The 13,280-nt window shown below is 45.7% G+C and overlaps 1 protein-coding gene across 2 annotated transcripts in view; it reads left to right on the plus strand.

Annotated features, from left to right (window-relative positions):
* COL5A1 (collagen type V alpha 1 chain) overlaps window positions 1–13,280 on the plus strand; it is a 317,689-nt gene that overhangs the window by 259,214 nt on the left and 45,195 nt on the right. For both annotated transcript variants that reach the window (XM_075905279.2, XM_075905278.2), the window contains exons 38-42: window positions 3,645–3,698; window positions 6,907–7,014; window positions 7,866–7,955; window positions 8,054–8,107; window positions 9,309–9,416. In XM_075905279.2, the coding sequence (XP_075761394.1) occupies window positions 3,645–3,698; window positions 6,907–7,014; window positions 7,866–7,955; window positions 8,054–8,107; window positions 9,309–9,416 (414 nt within the window). The remainder of the gene's footprint in view (window positions 1–3,644; window positions 3,699–6,906; window positions 7,015–7,865; window positions 7,956–8,053; window positions 8,108–9,308; window positions 9,417–13,280) is intronic.

Below are 13,280 nucleotides of genomic sequence, written 5' to 3' on the forward strand. Positions count from 1 at the left end.
AGAGTCAGAGGAAGAGGAAGAGGTCTCTTTCTCAGACTTCCTGCTGTGTAGACAGGGCTAAAAGCCGAAATAAGCTATTTTGACTTAAGCTACGCAATTGACGTAAGCTCGAGTTGCGTAGCTTATTTCAGCTTTAGCCCTGCTGTGTAGACGTACCCTGAGAGAAAAGGATGGGAATTAAAATGGGGACATACAAAAACACATAAAATAATGGATCCAAACTGTTAGCTGAGCTGGAACCCTCTATACTCCCATGAAAGAGATCCCAGTTAGGAGGGAACATTCCCCTTCCTTTTCAGTCCAGCATGCATTAGAGATGCTGAGGCATCTTTGGTTTCTTGATTGTAATATCAGGCCTAAATTTGGGGTGTGTAAAGTGAGGAGAATCATAGGGATCCTTGCTCAGGCTTCAGGCAGGGACCTAGAGAAATCCCTTCTCCCACCTCAAAAAAAGTTTATTGTAGTGATGGCTGAATATGCTGCATTTTCCAAAAGTGAATGATTTTTGTTTTTTGTTGAAAACGGGCACCATTTTCCCCTCATCTCCAGTGCACCTTCTGTGATTGTCAAGCACTGAGGATCATGCTGAGTAGTTTTCTGGCATGTCAGAGTAATGTTAACTTAAAACACGTTTATCCATCTCCTGTGGCAGAAGGTAGCTCCATCTAAGATCATTAAAAATAATGTTGATTAATCACAATGCAAACTACAGAATGCATGTCAGTAGTGCTTCTCTGAAGAATTACCGGTGGAACCTTGTGACCTAGGAAATTTCAAAAACAGTTATTCCTATTGGTTACAGTACAGGCGACCTCCGCACTTACGATCTAATTGGTTCCTGGAGAACTGTCGTAAGTTGAACCCTTATTTCTTATAGGCGCAATGTTATAATGGCAGTTCTTTTCCTGGAAACCCACTTCATACCCTAAAAATACTAAACTGACTATGGAAATGGGGGAAAACTAAACTAAATAGTTCAAATAATGCACAAAAATAACTAAAACATGAAGATCAATGGGGCGGAGACATGCTCAGTTCAAGCAGCAGCTGCAGACTGGCAAGTCTGACTGTCCTGTGTTGGGATGACATGTGAAGTCTGCATCCTATACCGTTGTAAAGGCGAGCCGTGGATGTAAATTGGGGGATTTTAGGAGCTATCTCGCATGAAAAAAATGGTCGTAAATGCAGGGGGTTGTAAGTCAGGGGTCGCCTGTACAGGGAATGTAGAATCATAGACTCTCATAGAACTGGAAGGGACCTCAAGAGGTCAAGTCCAGTTCCCTGCCCTCATGACAGGACCAAGCACCAGCTAGACCTCCCCTGACAGTTGTTTGTCTCACTTGCTCTTAAAAATCCCCATGGATGGAGATTCCATAACCTCCCTAGGCAATTTATTCCAGTGCTTAACCACCCTGACAGATAGGAATGTTTTCCTAGTGTCCAGCCTAAACCTCCCTTGCTGCAATTTAAGTCAATTGCTTCTTGTCCTATCCTCAGAGGTGAAGAAGAATAATTTTTCCCTCACCCTTATAACAATCTTTTAGGTACTCGAAAGCTGCTATCATGGCCCCTGTCAGTCTTCTCTCTTCCAGAATTTTGTTGCCATATGTTGCTTTTTAAATAACAACTTAAGAAATTTGCCCTGGTGTGAATTTTTGTAAGCCGCCTCGAATATTTTAAATAGAGGCAGGCTTAAAATACTTTTAATAAATAATAAAGAATCCCTGGCATTTAGGTCAATGGAGTTACTTCTCTTACTTACGCCTGTGTCCAAAGAAGTTATTGACATGGCATTGTGGATCAGGAGTTTTTTAAAGCCTGCTTTGCAGCAGAGCTATAGTTAGTTTGCTGAACAAGGGCCTCAAAATGTGTGAATTGGGTACTGCTAACTAGTGCAGTCTACACGAGAAGAAGTGTCTAAGAATACTTCTGCATCGATGAACGGAGAGACGAAGGAGCTTGTCATTTTTCAGTGGCGTGCATTAAGCAGTTTAAACTGGAAGCTAGCAGGATTTTGAAATATAATTTCAAAAAGGCACCCAGAAAAATGTCTTTGTGGTTTGTTTTCAATGCATGTTTCAACAGTAAATCGCATTTGGAAACTCAAACACAACTGCCCTGTGCTACTTTGTTAGAACCAGGAAGCGACACTGTGTACAGAAAGAGAAAGGCAGCAGGCCAGTCTCAACGCTTACCATGAGTGACACGCAACCCAGAAACCAACAGCCCAAGTAACAGGGATGAAGGGTGTACAGCTGGGTGCGGTGTCCAGTCCCTGTGACTTGAGCCTTCCCAGAGCTGAGCTGTGCTCAATGGCTGCAGGCCCTATTCCCAACTCTCTGCCTTTCCTTGGGAGAGACCGGAGCATCAGACGCAGTAGGACACAGTGGTGGGATGCCCCAGGGGGCAGGATTAGAGCTTTAACATTCCTTCACCATTAATAATCTCCCATGTTAATACTATGGCAGGTAAAGATTTCCTTTTGAATAGCTCCTCCAGATTCACACGCTCTGTGAGAAGTGGTTTACAAATAGATATTGTGACAAAGCTCCTCCTCGAGTTGAGTGGATCCCGCGCTCTCAGGAGGATGACTTGCCTCAGAGGCTCACAGCAGCCTTCCATTTAGACTCCCGCCTGGTATCTGTTGAGCTACTCTCATCATTGGCCAGCATGGGGAAAGGAGGAGAAACCCAACTTCATCGTTTCTGTGGCCCTGCTAAGTGGACCATGGCAGGACAAACCCCTATCACTAAAGCCAGTTTTTTCCATGCTGGGGAGGACTGGGCCCACCACCTACTCTGGGTTCCATCCCAGGGACCCTGTAATAGCAGCTGTCTGTAATGTCTTTAGTAACAACTGCTTGACAATTATGAATCTCTGGGCCGCTTCCCCAGCACTTCCCTTACCACAGGTTATTCCTGCTGGTATCTGCTTACACTTTCTCCTCCAGAAGCTCAACAACAGTTTCTCTCGTCAATGCCTTCCTCACACTAAGCTAACAGAAAGAAGAGAAATCTTTTTAAACTAGTCTCAACTGGTTCTCAATTGGTTCCTAGGCGTTCTGATTAATCTGACTCTCTTTCGTCTGATTCCAGGTGTTTTAATTGGCCTGATTGCTCTGATTGATTCGAGCAGGTTCCTGCTGGTTCTGGATCAGCCCTTGTTAGTCTACCCTAGGAACAGGGACTTATGTAATCAAGGGCTAATCTGTTTCCCTTCTATCCCTCTCCTGTAGGCCTCTGGCCTGACCTTGTCCCAGTATATATGGCCAGATCCTCAGATGGGGTAATTAACATAGCACCATTGCAATTAAAACCTTTGCTGTGATTTATGCCCATTGATAGTCTGCTAGATAAACATCTAGGTCCTTTCCCAGTATTTCCCTTAGGAATCACAGCCTCCGTGGGAAGGTTTTGATAATAAGTTCTTTGTTTTGTTTTTGCCTCTGTAAATAAACAGAAGGATCTATTCCCTCTCCCATTTGATTTCCTCCTTTTATTTGTCTTTTGAGGAGTACCATTTTTTATAGTTGCTAGTAAGTTTGGTCAGAGCATGCTGGGCTTGGTCCTGTCAAGTGGCATGCCGTCATTCATGTATTACTATGTTTTATGGCTAATCGTGATTCATTTTTCATTTTAAAACAGGGTTTCCAAGGCAAGACAGGTCCTCCAGGCCCTCCAGGTGTTGTAGGCCCGCAGGTAAGATGTAAATGCAGCCTTTATGGCGGTCCTCCCTTGCTCGGACTTGCTGGCAAACCATAAGGAGGCCGACAGAATTGCTTGGTGCCTGGGTAAGGTGGGGTGCAGCCCTGCATTTCTGGAAGGGGTGGGGCCTCAGGCAGAAGGGGCGGAGCTGGAGGCTAGCCTCCCACCATCCCTCCAGCACTGCCCAGGATAATTTAAAGGGCCCAGGACTCTGGCCACCATCGCTGCTGCAGTCATGGCAGCAACAGCTGGGAACTCCAGGTCCTTTTGAACTGCTGGGCTCCAGATTAGTTGCCCCATTTTCCCCCCACCTCCGTCAGTGGGCCTGACAATTCATATTGGACTTGCGACACTCTAGTTTAGCTTAGCCTCTAGGACGATGAGTAGAACATACAGACAAAGACTGAGAGTTTTAAAGGGAGCTATGGAACGGCAATAGGTATTTGGCCTGTTCCTGGCCAGAGACAGTTGTGAACAGCCAAAGCACTCTTTTTGGATTTGTGTTCTCAATACCTGAAACATCCACTCATGGGCCAAGCTGTCAAGGCATCTCTCTGGGCAGAGCTTTTAGAAAAATCTTCATGGGAAGTCATTGTGCTCTCCTGCTCAGTGAAACAGCTAGAGATTTGCCACCGTCTCACTGAGAGTCAAGGTCCTGGCTCTGATCTCCGTAAGAATGGTGTAAATCGGGTAATGCCAAGGAAATCAGTCGAATTACACTGGCTTAAAAACTAGGGTACGATCACAATTAAGGTACGATCACTTAACTGAAATTTGGCCCACTTGGCATTGCTCCTCCAGTTATATTAGACCTTTGCCTGGAGCCAAGTTGTAAGTGTTTCAGTAACCAAACGTTAAAACCAACATTGAACGGCTACATAGTATATGGCTACACTGGTACATTTCATGGTAATGCAATAGTGCGGTGAAATGTCATCCTAAGGCAATATATCACTATTCAATGTATTCTTAAATGTTGCCAGAGTCTGCAAAAGCCATGTAGCCCTAGTGAAGTCAGAGTAGCCACCTACTTAAATACATCTATGAGGATCAGTCTCTATTGTGTCATTTTATTGCTGCAGTTTTAGAATGAATGGGGACAGAGCATATACAAATTCTCCTTGCTTTGCTGACCGGGGAAGTGCTTGCTATTTAATTACCTGGTAATTAACATGTCCTTTCAGATTAATGGCAATATTACAGGGCAGATACATGATTATCTCCATCTTCTAAACCATAAAGCAGAGTGGGTGCCAATTACATTTGGCTCTACTAAGTAGAATCAATGTAATATGCAGAAACGCAGCATTAGTGTTTATCATTCAATTAAGTGCCACTCCGCAATTTATCAAGAGACATAAAATCCCCTTACAATTACATGGTAAAATTCAAAGTAAATACATGGTTTGGTATGGTTCGTACGTTATCAAATACCACAATGAAAAGACTAATTACCACCAACCAACATTTTTTTCACATCAGAATTGCCCCTATGACAGAAATTCCAGGATAATTACTCTGTCGTGTTCTGTTCTATGTCGCTGGTTACACCATGTTCATCACCATTAGTCTCCATGTATAGTGCTCAGGTGATCAATAACGATCTCATGTAGTCACAAAGTTAATCAATTATTGAGGCCTAGTACAAGAAAGACATGGCTCGTTACAGTGCACTTTGGAAACTCTCCAGTAAATGCTTCAGTATAATAACAACGTCTCCCATTTATACAACTACTTTCACTCCAAAGGGTCCTAACACACCTAACAGGCTGTACAGAGGTGCAGTTGTATCCCTCACTGGAAGGAAGTCTCCTGTGAAGTAAAACTGCGTGTCTTGTTAACAGTCGGCAGTGACGCTGTTAGGACCCTGAAGTGAAGAAAATTCTGTATCCAGTTGAAATGTCAAGCGGGAGTTTAGATAGAACACAATTTCCTTATTTGGACAACAGTGCAAGATATGTATGTAAGCGAAACAAGCCATGGAGAGAGAGCTGTCCATTATGGTCAATAAAAATACTAGAGCTGAGCAAAGCCACGTGGGAGATGTGTGAGTCTCCCTGACGTTTCATTTCTAACATCAGTACCGGAGCAATAAGACATGGCTCTGGTGTGACCCCTCTGACTTAGTTAATATTGTCTCCAAGAGGAATGCTCCATGCATTTGATAGGAAGGTTTTCAGTTTGGGATGGTACAGGTGGCCTGAATGAATAGGGTGACCTTTTAGTGCCCTTGTTTCGATGTTCTTTGCCTGCAGAATGGAACTGCTGCTTTACTGAACGACAAGTGGCAGCCGTTCGTCTGTTTGTACTGTCGGTTTGTCTGTTTTTATTGAAGAACACCAAGGAAATTGTTTCTATTCGCAGAAAGCTATGGGCTCACGGTTCTGGCCTCCCCCTAAAACATTGCTGACCAGGTCAGCCCTCCCTGGTCCAGCACCCTCAGGACCCGACCAGTCCCATATGAAAGAATTTGCCGGACAAGATGAGGTCAAATCCAGCCCCCGTGCCTGGCTCTGCTTCTGGCACCGGCTTCTGGATCCCAGGACCAGCTCCACTTCTAGCTCCTGGGCCCAGCTGGGCTGCCTACCCCATTCCCACCCACTCTGTTCAGGCTACACACCCCAACCGTGCTCCTAGCAACCAGCTTCACTCCTATTGGCTCCTCCCAGGCTGCTGGCCCCACTGCTGCCAGCCCTGGCTGGACTCCCGTCCCCAGGCACAAGCCCTCCTGCCACCCAATAGCTGCCGGGACTCTCTGGTCCAGAAACATCCGCAATCCTGCTGGACCAATGCCACAGATGTTGCCAGACCAGAGTCCTGGTTTTAAGAGGTCCAACCTGTAGAAGAGTCTGAAGTGGGGTCGATGTTTTCACAGCTAAGCCGTGCTTGGGCCCCGGCGTGCGCAGTCTTTCAGTCAAGAGTGAGAGTTGCCTGATTTAACGGGGATGGTCCTAAGAGTCAGTGAGGTTGCTGGAAACTGGCCTCTCTCTTGGGCAGTATTCTGTGCCAGTCAGCTTAGCAGCATGCCCAGGCCTCGTGCCTCTGTTGGGGGTGGGTATTAGCAAGTGGGCAGAAAAGGGCTGCCCATCAAAGGGGTGGGTGGGGAGAGCTGTCAATGACCTTCACTGGTCTACAGACTTTGCTTGTTCTTTGTCTCTCTGGTATTAAACTTTCCCCTCCATATCTCTCGCGCGTCTCTTAGGGTCCTACCGGAGAGACGGGCCCAATGGGTGAGCGCGGGCATCCAGGTCCACCGGGTCCACCAGGTGAGCAGGGTCTACCTGGCCTGGCTGGAAAGGAAGGAACCAAGGTACGTTGTCGCAGCATTTGATCTGACTTCATAGTTCATTCAGTGCTCAGGTGTGCATTGGAGCATGATGTTCAGGCCACGGGAAGGGAGGAGAGGGCCAGTCATGGTTAGAATCTGGCCTGTGTGTTCTTTCTGAGTAAGGAGTGACTCTTGGGGGACTGATGGGGCAACACAGAGAGGTTAATTTTCAGAGGCACTGCTTTCGTTTTGTCAGGGATGAGTCCTATCTTCCACTGAGACTGGTGAAATGCATGCATCTCTAGCAATTGACTGCAGGTGCAGACTAGGGAGTTCAAGCTAAAAGGCCTGAGATTTGCATTGTCAGTGCTTTATTGGATCTGAGAGCATCCCCCATTGTGAGCAAACCATCTAGTGTGACGTTTCTGTTTACACGGAGTTGGGAGGACGCCAAGCCAGAAACCCCAAACTGAACTGCCCTCCATCGCCTCTGAACTTCAGAGTGGCTGAAGATGAACCTAGATCCGAATGTCACCATTCACACCTCTCTTGAAAACGAGCTGAGCCAGAACTAGAGATCTGAACATGCCCGACCCTTGAAGAACACAGGCCTTCAAAATACAGATTCCCCATCCAACCCTGTCTCAGAGCTCTGCAGCTCTACCCCATCTCTGGCTTCTGTTGCAAGTTTTTAAGTGCTGTTCATGTTTAGCAAGAAGTGAGTGTGACATGCTGCTGATCGGTTGATCCTGTAGGGTTGACCTCGGCTGGACGGATGAAGAGATGAGACCAGAGTTGAAAGCTCAGTGTTTGTGTATTATTAGAACCTGGCAAAAGGAGCCGAGCTTTTACCGATTCCAAAGATTCTAACCGACTGAACTTTCCCAATGCAGGGTGACCCAGGACCTGCCGGTCTTCCAGGAAAAGATGGACCTCCTGGCTTAAGAGGTTTCCCTGGAGAAAGAGGTCTCCCTGGCCCAGTTGTAAGTAAAAGCTCCTCTGGGGGGATGCAATAAATAGCATTATGTGATGCAAGATAGAGTACTGAATAACACTGTTTCTTCTCTCGTTTTGGTTGCAGGGATCTCTTGGGCTGAAAGGCAATGAAGGTCCCCCTGGTCCACCAGGCCCAGCAGTAAGTATTGGCTCTTCGTCATTTATTGGCACTACCTAACACATTAGAAGACTAATAAGTAACTACCGAGGCTTAGTCGCTGTTCATGAGAAGTTACCCATCTTTCCTTTTAGTGCTAAATGTTTGTGTAGCACTTTAATTTACAAGACACATCCGTAAGAGCTCGATCGCTACCCAAAATTCTGTTGACCATGCTTGGTGTACTGAAGAGATGAGATGGCTCGGGGCATTGGCAACATGAAGATTGAGCCTTTAGTTTCTGAAGGTGTGTCTACATGTTATCGACTGCGGGTGCAGCGATGGCACTGCAGCCCTGTCACAGCAGTGCTGTAGATACTTCTGACATTGAAGGAAGGGCTTTATCCATTAATGTAGATAATCCACCTCTCCAAGAAGCCGGTGCTAGATCAATGGAAGAATTCTTACATCTACAATAAAAGTTAAGTCAACCTAACAGTTGCACAGGGCGTGGTATTTTTCACAGCCCTGAGCAAGGTACATAAAAACATAATGGCTCTACTGGGTCAAATCAAGGTCCATCTAGCCCAGTGTCCTGTTTTCCGACAGTGGCCAATGCCAGGTGCCAAAGAGGGATTGAACAGAATAGGGAACTATCAAGTGATCTTTCCCCTGTCTTCCATTTCCAGCCTCTGACAAACAGAGACAAGGGACGCCATTTCTACCCATCCTGGCCAACAGACATTGACGGACCTAACTTCCGTGAATTTATCTAGCACTTTATCTAGGTAGCTAGGCTGATCTGATGTTTATTGTAGACCAGGCCTAAGTCACCAGCTTAAGCAAAGCCAGATTTTTGCCCATTGAAAGCTGTCCCAGCTGAGATTCCCTTTTCAGAAGAAACTATTCATCCTTAAAATGTATTGCTCTATTACCTTAGCAGTGACTTGTGCTCTCGTTTCAAGCGCTGATAATATGCCCCCAGCAACTGAACTCCCATGCCGTCCCGAGAAAGAAACCCGCCATTCCAGTGGTTTTAATTAAAATAAAAATATTCAGGATCCCTCTGGCTTAGAACGCAGGATCATTACGTGGCAGTTACCCCATCGTGCTCTCTCTTTTACCTGCTGAATTCTGTACTTAATACATTTTCTAAATCCTAATTGTTTTAATTTTTTCTCCCTCTTCTCTTTTCATACTTGTGATGTCTAACGACTGTTCCATTCTCCTTTCACACCAACAGGGTTCTCCTGGGGAGAGAGGTCCAGCTGGCGCAGCTGGCCCAATTGGTTTACCAGGAAGACCTGGGCCCCAAGGACCTCCGGGCCCCGCTGGTGAAAAGGGTGCCCCTGTAAGTATTGTACCCATGCTAACTGGAGCGGGTGAAATATGCCTCTCTGTGTATGTATGTCTGTGTGTCTAGGCACAATAACTCCGTGGGAGGCACAATTGGGGCAAATGTTCTGATTCTTTGTTCTTGGCATTTTCTCTGAGCCACTTAGCCCATCTCCTAAAACCCCAGGTGCATTTAGCTTTCCTGAAGGCAGCAAAGATGTTTTGATCTGTGGCAGTTCCACAAAAAGAAATCTAACCAACCTATTGCACTGCTTCCCAAGGAGGGACTTCTCTAAGGTTGTATTCTGGAAGATGTAGTAAGTGCCAACTGGTTCTTTTGCTATTTTCTCAATCTCAAACAGGAGGAGAGGCATGTGCATAGTGAATCTTGGATAACTCCACACTAGCTGAAAGTCAGGGTGTTTTCTTTTGTCCGCAGTCTTGCCAGCTCTTCAAATAAAAATCCCCGTGTATGGGGATGGGTAGATTTTGCCATTGTAAGCGGAGGCAGCAGAACTGTCACTGTCTGTTCCGTGAGTAAGAATAAACAAGCGAGGCAAACACAAGTGGAAGAGAAAGGCAGACACTTTCCCCTCCCAGCAAGTTGCATTAGGGAAACCTCATGAACAATTGCTTTCATTAGACAGGAGAAGTAGGTCTCCGATGGAATCAATGAGGGTTTTGTCATTGACTTAAAGCTACACTGGCATTAACTGCTTTTGAAAATCCAATCCCTAATGTAGAATCATAGACTCACAGAATTCTAGGGCTGGAAGAGTTCATTGCGTCCAGCCCCCTGCCCAAAGCAGGACCAACCCCAACTACATCATCCCAGCCAGGGCTTTGTTAAGCTGGGATTTAAAAACCTCTAGGGGTGCAGATTCCACCCCCTCCATAGGGAACCCATCCCAGCACTTCCACACCCTCCTCGGGAAATAGTTTTTCCTTATATCCAACCGAGGCCTCCCCCACTGCAACTAGAAGTATTCTCTGTCTCTTTGCTTGTCTGAGCTATGGTAGACTGATGCTACAGGTGAGCCCTGCAGTGGGAACATGATCTTGCAACGCCTTGTTGAATGTCTGTTCTACAGAAGGTATACGTGGTCCAAAGGTCGGAAACTTCAGGCAGACAGGGAGAGTGTAGCAACTCGATTGTCAAAACAGGTGGTGAAGGTTGAAATGGCAGGGCATAGCTCTTCCTGGGGAAAAGCAGTCGTAGCAAGGTCTACTGGACAGTTTGTTTCACTCTCAGCATTGCAGATGCAAATCAAACCACTGAATCTTCAATATAGATTTTTTTTCCCCCTCTTCCCTTTTCCTTGTGTTTTTGCATTTCCTTCTCTTTTAAGACCTTCAGGGGAAAAAATCAGCTCTTCTATTTGGGTATGTCTACATTTGCACCCGTTTTCGAGAGAGGGATGCAAATGAAGACATTTGAAATTGCAAATGAAGCTGAGATTTAAATATCCCGTGCTTCATTTGCATATTCGCGTTTTGGCGCTATTTTGAAATAGCGCTATTTTGAAATAACAGATGCTGTTAAGTTGCAGTTATTTCGAGAGAAAACCCTTCTCTCGAAATAACCCTTATTCCTCATACAATGAGGTTTACCAGTTATTTCGAGAGAAGGGTTTTCTCTCAAAATAACCGTGTCTTAACAGCATCTGTTATTTTGAAATAGCGCTATAACGCGAATATGCAAATGAAGCGTGAGATATTTAAATCCCGGCTTCATTTGCAATTTCGAATGTCTTCATTTGCATCCCTCTCGCGAAAGAGGGTGCAAGTGTAGACATACCTTTTGAGTCTGAACCTGAAAAAAGAGGAAAATAATTGTTGCAATCTGCAAAACAGTGCAGCACTGCCAATGTTTGTTCAGATAAACACAGGCCTAAATGGGGTTAATACACCTTAAACAAAACTGTGTGTAACACAGTATTGAATAAGTCACCTTATGATAGTGGCGTTGTAGGTAGAACATAAGAATGGTCACACTGGATCAAACCAATGGTTCAGGTAGCCCAATAGCCTGTGTTCTGACAGTGGTCCATGCCATGTGTGTCTGAGAGAATGAACAAGAGCAGGCAGTCACTGAGTTAGCCATCTTCTGTCATCTAGTCCCAGTTTGTGGCAATCAGAGACTAGGGACACATAGACTACGTCTAGACTGCAAGCCTCTTTCGAAAGAGATTTTTTTCGAAAGATACTCTTGAAAAAGCCTCTTTCGAAAAAGAGCGTCTAGACGACAACCAGTGCTTTCGAAAAAGCAAGCCGCTTTTCCGAAAGAGAGCGCCCAGGCAGTCTGGATGCTCTCTTTTGAAGAAGCACAGTTTGCATTACGCAGCGCCTTTTTTTGAAAGAGCACTTTCGAAAAAAGGGTGTTCTTCCTCATAAAACGAGGTTTTCCGCGGTCAAAAAACTGCCGCATTCTTTCAATTTACTTTTGAAAGAATGCGGCAGCAGTCTAGATGCAGGGAAAGCTTTTTCGAAAAAAGGCCACTTTTTTTAAAAAAAACCTGTATTCTAGACACACCCCTAGATCATAGGGTTACCTCCCTGACCATCTTGGCCAATAGCCATGATGGACCTATCTGCCATGAAAAGATCTAGGTAGGTAATGAAAGTAGCAACAGCTGGTTTTGTTATGAAAAATATGGCCAAGCATAATCTAAAATTCCTTAGCCGTATTGTCTTGTAGGCCAGATCTTTCTCCTGCAATGTGTCTTGTACGTTTAGTGGTCATCCTGAAATGCCTGGTGGTGCCATGAGATCTGTAACCCATAGACTTGTGCTGTTCAGAATGCATCTTTGTCTGTCTGTCTGACTCTGTTTGTTCAAGAACTGCTCCTACATGTTAAGAGCTAGGACTTCCACGGTTGGTAGGCAGCTTCCTTTCACCATAACCTAAAGCAAGGTCAGGCTTTGGTTGTGCCGGGATAATGGGAGGTGCTTAGAATGGGATTCGTTTCTCATAAAACAGAAAGGGGGGGGGGGGTCTGCTAGCAGGGACAGTTATGCTGTAGAATGACCACAAGGGGGCAGCAAGAGGACAGAGGTGAAGAAAGGGACAGCTATCTACTAGATATTTCAGAGAGCTTGTCTGTGTGTCTGTCCCCCAGCCCCACATGCACTTCTCCCCTGGTTGTATCCGCTGCAGCTGCAGCAGCCATGGACAGGCACTTCTCTTCTGGGCCCAAGCAGCTGAGGTGACAGAGGGCTCCCTGGGGTAGCCTACATACTGACCCTTTCATCCCCAGGCTCATCCCAGAGCTAGGATTTAAATGAAGAAACATATAAATTATTTCAGTTAAGGACCCAAGCAATGCCTGGTAAATTTTCTAGTCATAAATATATGACATCACAGTAACGGTGGCTGATGAAAAGTTTAAACTAGCCCACGTTGATGTCAAATGTTGAGTTGTGGGTCAAAAATTGCACTTTTCTGTGAGTCAGTGTGGAGCGGGAAACACTCAGGAATAGGGATTTACTGAGACCCTACGGCATTGGGCCTCAGCATAACCATCTACTTGCTAGATGGGCGTGGAAGTGGGTACATAGATGGATCCCTGAAATGAATGAGCCTTGCTCCTTCATTATATTACTTGGTGCATCCCCAGGCCCGAGCAAACTGGCAGCTCTTTCACTGTGCAGGAATATGTCATATATCATGCCCTATGGCCTGGTCTACATTACTTGGGGAGGTTGGGAGGAGTAGGAAGCCAGCACCAACGGGGACACCATCTGAGTTTGATCTAGCGGGTCTATACTACACCTGCTAAATCGAACCCCAGAAGATCAACCGCAGCAGTGTCAACCTTCCCTGGAGTGTAGCCGTGCCATGTGAGAACAGAGTAGTGTGTGTGTGTGTCATGATTTGAAA

The sequence above is a fragment of the Pelodiscus sinensis genome, chromosome 23 (assembly GCF_052426305.1).
Source record: "Pelodiscus sinensis isolate ZL-2025 chromosome 23, ASM5242630v1, whole genome shotgun sequence".
In the NCBI taxonomy this organism is placed as follows: Eukaryota; Metazoa; Chordata; order Testudines; family Trionychidae; genus Pelodiscus; species Pelodiscus sinensis.